The sequence below is a fragment of the Onychostruthus taczanowskii genome, unplaced genomic scaffold, assembly GCF_017590055.1.
Source record: "Onychostruthus taczanowskii isolate IOZ18803 unplaced genomic scaffold, ASM1759005v1 scaffold90, whole genome shotgun sequence".
Taxonomy (NCBI): domain Eukaryota; kingdom Metazoa; phylum Chordata; class Aves; order Passeriformes; family Passeridae; genus Onychostruthus; species Onychostruthus taczanowskii.
Window position 1 is genome coordinate 1586963 of NW_024506994.1, and position 6000 is coordinate 1592962.

At 39.0% G+C, this 6000-nt stretch overlaps 1 protein-coding gene across 2 annotated transcripts in view; it reads left to right on the forward strand.

The window, feature by feature from the left end:
* TFAP2D (transcription factor AP-2 delta) overlaps nt 1-5576 on the forward strand; it is a 47072-nt gene extending 41496 nt beyond the window's left edge. For both annotated transcript variants that reach the window (XM_041426193.1, XM_041426192.1), the window contains one exon: nt 5357-5576. In XM_041426193.1, coding sequence (XP_041282127.1) covers nt 5357-5576 — 220 coding nt within the window. The remainder of the gene's footprint in view (nt 1-5356) is intronic.
* Nucleotides 5577-6000: the final 424 nt, after the last annotated feature.

Sequence of the window (6000 nt, forward strand, 5' to 3'; positions counted from 1 at the left end):
TGCCTTTCTCTGCACCTCTCCAACATCAGAATCATAGATTTCAGCCTTGCCTCTCAGAACAATAAAGTTGGTTTATAGGAGCTGTGGTGGGATGCACTACAAAGCTGAGAATACCCAAAAGACTCCATTATGAAACCACCATGTTTAATTTTAGGCTTATAAACCCAAATGAAAGTATGATAATGCAAGCAACTCCTTTCATAGGTGTGGAGCATACCAAAAATGAACCAATTTCAGTGTGAGCTCAATTAGCCTGGAAAATCAGGCAGCTAAATTTGACTTTCAGGAAACACATTTGAATGCTCTGCCATTAGTCTTCTGTCTGTTATGTCTGATTTAAATGTAAAATCAGATTTTCTCCCAAACTTGAAACTTACTTTCATCAGCAAAGGGAAATTATCCAACTTTCTTGAATTTTTCAAAGACTTTAACTTTCAGAGAAGTAAGGACCACCAAAATTAGAGCAAGGGGAATTACTGGTAGAAATGTAAGATAAAGTAGAAGATAATATCTCTCGGCCTTTTTATGCTCATTACCTAAAGTGAGCCTAATAAAATACAGCCTCATAGGAGCTTGGCAAGAAGGGCTGGTTAGAAATTTTCTATAAAATGATTTCTCCTAATAAGCTTCATGGGAAAATTAAAAGGCTCTGCATATCCCCATTTGTGGAGAAGAGTCTATTCATCAGGAACTGAAAGTAGTTACCACAAGACTCTGCAGCACCATTTCACTAAAAAAATTGGTTTTTTAATAAGAAACACAAGGCTGTGTTGGTGAGACCTGCCATGTTCAATGTTTACTGGTAACTAGAAGGCTAAACTGTAAAGGAAATCGACCCCTTACTCACTCCAAAACATTCTTTTCCTATGAGCATTAGTTTTTAAACCAGAAGTTTCAGATTCTGCTCTGGATAAAGTAGAAATGTCTTGGTGCTTTTATGTAAGCTGGATGTCTGAGCATCTCGTGTAGTCAATGAAGATCTAGGGCAAGATATATCTAAGCCTTTTAAGGTGCTATTAGGCATTCCATCCACCCACTGCTGCTTTAAAAGTGTCCTGGTCCCCTCTAACCCCTCTGTATTATTTCCTGTTCACATGACATAGATGTCTGGGTACCCCAGAACGTCTCGAATAGCACCCAAATCACATTTTCTATTTAGGATGGAGCCCTTAGTGTAGCCAGGAGAATGGTGCAGCTAACCATAAAAGAGACACATCCATTTAAGGTGCTAATTCATTCTCCAGGCTTCTGTGACTGTATTGAACAAAGCCCCAGGGCCCAATTCATTTGTGTAAACAATTTGAGATACACAAGGGTAACAGTCCCAGCACTAAAGCACCTAGAAGGAGGCTGGACTTCAGTCCTATATCATATCCATCAAATCTGTGCAGATGTTCCAAATGTCACAGGACATATCAAATCGCTGTAGACTCTTACAGACAGGAAACTCCATCAAGGCCCCTTTGGTGGTAACAGGAGTTTGGTGCTGTTGATGTTTACACCCACAAATTGGCACCTACACTTATGTACCTTAATATCAGATTTTGTCCCATTCTGGTATTTTCTACAATCTTGTTCAGCGTTTCAGAACTTTAAAGTTTGTTCCTACCCCTAGAGATTATTTCTGAGATGATCCCTCTAAGTTTTGAAGGCAGTATTCCCACTTTACTTCTCAGTTCTATTGAGCTGGCAAACTAACACGATATCATTCCTTTTGTTCCCAAATTGAAAGTTTCAAAAATTGTGGGCCAGAAAATTTCTTTTCCATTTAATCCTGTATTAAACTTATTGTTTACTTGACCTTCTCAGCCTCTACAATGCCCTGAAAGTAGATTGTAGCCAGGTGAGGGTTGGTCCTTCTTGCCAGGTAACAAGCAACAGGACACAAGAAAACAACCACGAGTTGAGCCAGGAGAGGTTTAGATTGGGTATTAGGAAAAACTTAACTGAAAGAGTGGTCAGATATTGGAGCAGGCTGCCCAGGGAAATGGTGGGTTCACCATCCCTGAAAGCATTCAATAATCACATGGATGTGGCTTTTGGAGACATGGTTTAGTGGTAGGCTTGGCAGGGCTGGGAGAATGGTTGGACCTGATGGTGGTATTGGTGGTATTTTCCAACCAATAATGATGGTGGTATTGGTGGTATTTACCATTGGTGGTATTTTCCAACCTAAATGATTCTATGATTTTATGATTTGCATCTACTGGAAATAAATTAATGAATTAATTAATTAATACAGATATTTTCAGCTTCTGTAATACAGACACTAGTTTCTTTCACTTGCAACATCACAAAGATTTTTATGTGTCTCAGTATACTCAGTTCCCCAAATCAAGACCCAGAAGACCACACAAGCAATGTAAAAATAATAATAATAATGTAACATAACTAGTAATGACACCTTTAATTTCCATTTTCTTGCTTATTGTTTCTGCAAACTTCACCACATTTTCATTTCTCTGGAATTCTGAAGACCAGAAATTACGATAAAATGTGACATAAAATCATTAAATCACCTCACTCTTAAAGTGACTTGAAAGGGCTTAAAATAATCATATATGCTACTGCTAATCTAGTTTTTACAACTATTTAAAACATGACTTAGGATGATGATGATTTCTATATTTCTGGTATGCCAGGCATACCTAAAAAGAAAATAAAATTAAACTGACCTATGTTTGCCTCTTTGCAATGCTAAATTATAAAGATCCACATATCGATTCATGTTCAAACTTAAAACATCCAAACTTTATGTGGTATTATTAATTGATGTCTGCAAAATATTGCTTGTAAATATTTAATTATAATTTTCCTCACATTTTTAACTGGGACTAAATATAAATTCCTGCTTTGAAAAGTGCCTGGAGGCTGATGGATAAATGTTCTAAATGTTAGTTATTTGTAAATAGCCTTTTGGAGACCTTTTATAAAAGACTATGCCACTCCCAATCTGAAATGAAGACATATTTCCATATTGAACACTCATTTGGTTAGAATTCACACATTTTTTTTGTCTTCCCTAGTATATCAGCTTTCCTCTCAAATAGGTTTCCCATGTCTAGAAGACAGAAAGGTGACCCAAAAAAATATATTGAAACCTTTTCCATATTTTGTTTTTTGATACTTAAAACAACCTACTAATTGTCCATGTCCTGTAAAACCTCTTTCCCCTTAGTCCCTACATTTTCACATTTTTTCTAAAAAGCCTGGAAAGACCGGGAAGCCAAAGTGCAGAGAAAACAGATTATTGAAGTGAAATATTCATATTTCTAGCCCTCACATGGGTCTCTAGGTCAGATCAGGATTTACTGATGTGGTGCCCAAAACAGCCAGAGAGTCACTGTTGGGACTAAATCTCAATCAGCAGGGAATGGGAAACAATTATTTTTCCTTGTCAGAGTCACTGTGATGTGGGCTTTCTTTTCCCCTCACTCAAACCAATATAAAGTATTGATTTCTCAAAAATGCCCACAAACCCAAAAATTAGCTTATGTTTCTTTAATCTTTGTTCTCTGAGTGGGATTAAAATAACTGAAATCACTTTTGAAAATTTCAATGGCATTTCAATCTTTGAAATCATCTTTAATTTGTGTTTCTAAATGAAAACTAAAAATCTGGAGGATTAGGGCAAGGTTTTTTGTTTTCACACACCACTTACCAAAATGAATAATTATAACAAGGAGAACAACTTGGTTGCCCATTAAAAATTTAGGGTTTTTTGCCCTTTCATGATCATCTTATATGGCACACTTAATATGTAGGCAAATGTCACCAAAGTCATTTGTCTAAAAAACAATTTCTAGTGGCACATCCCATGTCCTGTGGTAGTTGGGACATCCTGCTGGTTTGCATCCAGCTCTGGGGTCCCCAGCACAGGAAAGACGTGGAGCTGTTGGAGCAAGTCCAGAGGAGTCCATGAAGATGGTTAGAGGGCAGGGCTGGAGCAGTTCTGCTACAAGGAAAGGCTGAGGGGATTGGGATTGTTCAGCCTGGAGAAAAAAAAGGCTCTGGGGAGGCCTTAGAGCTTCTTCCAATACCCTAACAGGCCCCATGATATCTGGAGAGGGACTTTGGATAAGGGCATAGAGTGACAAGAAAAAGAGGAACGGCTTTCCACTGACAAAGGGCAGAGTTAGATGGGATATTGGGAAGAAATTCCTCACTTTGAGGGTGGAGAGGCCCTAGTGCAGGTTTCCAAGAGAAGCTGTGGCTGCCCCTGGATCTCTGGAAGTGTCCAAGGCCAGGCTGGACAGGGCTGGGAGCAACCTGGGATAGTGGGAATTGTCCCTGCCCATGGCAGAGGTGTGGAATGAGATGATCTTTAAGATCCCTTCCAACCCAGACAATTCTGGGATTCTATGATCTTCACTGAGATGGTATCCAAGAGATGGGACTTGTGGAAAACTTGCACTCTTCTGGATCTACAGGTGGCAGCCAGGAACAATGACAATAAAAATTCAGTGTTTATAAAACCCCCTTATTTAGATGTTTAGATGAAAGGTGCAACAGGGCAAATCTATAACAGTAAATTCAACACAACCAGGGAAGCATTGTTAGAACTGTGTTATTTTTGCAAATAATTGGTTAGAATTGTTCATTAATTCAGCCTGACTAAACCAGCTCTATGTGCAACAATTTCTGTTCATTGCTTGAGCATGGGTATTGGCCAGGGTCTGTTCCCAACAGGAACTTCAGATCTCACCCTGTTGGATGGTCCATGAGTTTAGCAGCAGGGATGTGACCAAATCATGCCAATTGTGCTGAGGGTTGGAGATGGTATCCTTGGCTTTGCTGAATTTCCTAGTACAGATGCAGTCATGCTTTCATTTGCAATAACCAGATCATGTTTAAGAGCTATAAAATCACAGAATCATTAAGGGTGGAAAAGACCTCCAGATCATCAACTCACCTAAGTATGATCCAAAATTGTGAATAAACCACACAGAATTCCTTTTGTTTACCTAAGAAGGGGAAGCCAGACTTTATGACACTGGAAAATTAGCAATGCTGCAGAGCCAAGGGCACGGATTCTGTTTTGGCTTCTCTGAAGTCAACAGCCCTGTGTCAGTCTGCACTTGCTGAGAGTCTGTCCCATGGTGTTTCAGAGCTGAGGCTCCACCAAAAACAACCTTTGAAGCTGCATGCAGTCTGCTCTTTGGCTCTATGCCTTTCTTTTCTGTTTCTCCCACAGGTAATAAATAGTTTAGGGAGCAAATCTTGAATTTCAGTATAGCAAAATGAGTGTACTGTAAACTCAGTGTTTGTGGGCGCATTGATATTTATGTGTGTGTGTATTTCTTTCCCTTTTTTTTTTTTTTTTTTTTTTTTCTCTCTGTCTCCTTCCCATTTGTAGTTTGATCACTCACGGTTTTGGAACTCCTGCAATATGTGCTGCCCTAAGCACTTTCCAAACTGTTCTCAGTGAAATGCTGAACTACTTGGAAAAGCACACATCGCACAAAAACGGAGGAGCGGCGGAATCCGGCCAAGGACACGCCAACTCTGAGAAAGCCCCCCTGCGGAAAACTTCAGAGGCTGCTGTGAAAGAGGGCAAAACAGAAAAGACAGACTAGCTACATCAAACAGAATCTATTTCGAGAGAGTCTTGCTGCTGATATTTTTTTTAAATATATATATCATTGAGGGCAATTTATCTCCAGTGGACCAAATCCAGGAAAAAAAAAAGGGGGGGGGGGGGAGGGAGAAAGAAAAAATAGTAAAAAGAAAATAAAAGGAAATAAAAAAGAAAGATTAAAACAGAGAGAAAGAGAGAGCGTGAGAGAGGAAAGTATTCAACCCTAAGAACAGCAGTGTACAGTAATTGTGTGATGAAATTGTCACTTTTTTAAAATTTATGTTGCTCTAAACTGCTTTTTTGTGCACGTAGTATTTGATTGTTCTGAATGATACACTAACACTGTTTTTTATAAACACTTCTGGACTTGGCTGAGGTGGCACATGAAATTTGAAGCACTTTCTTCTCCGGCAGCAGAGTTA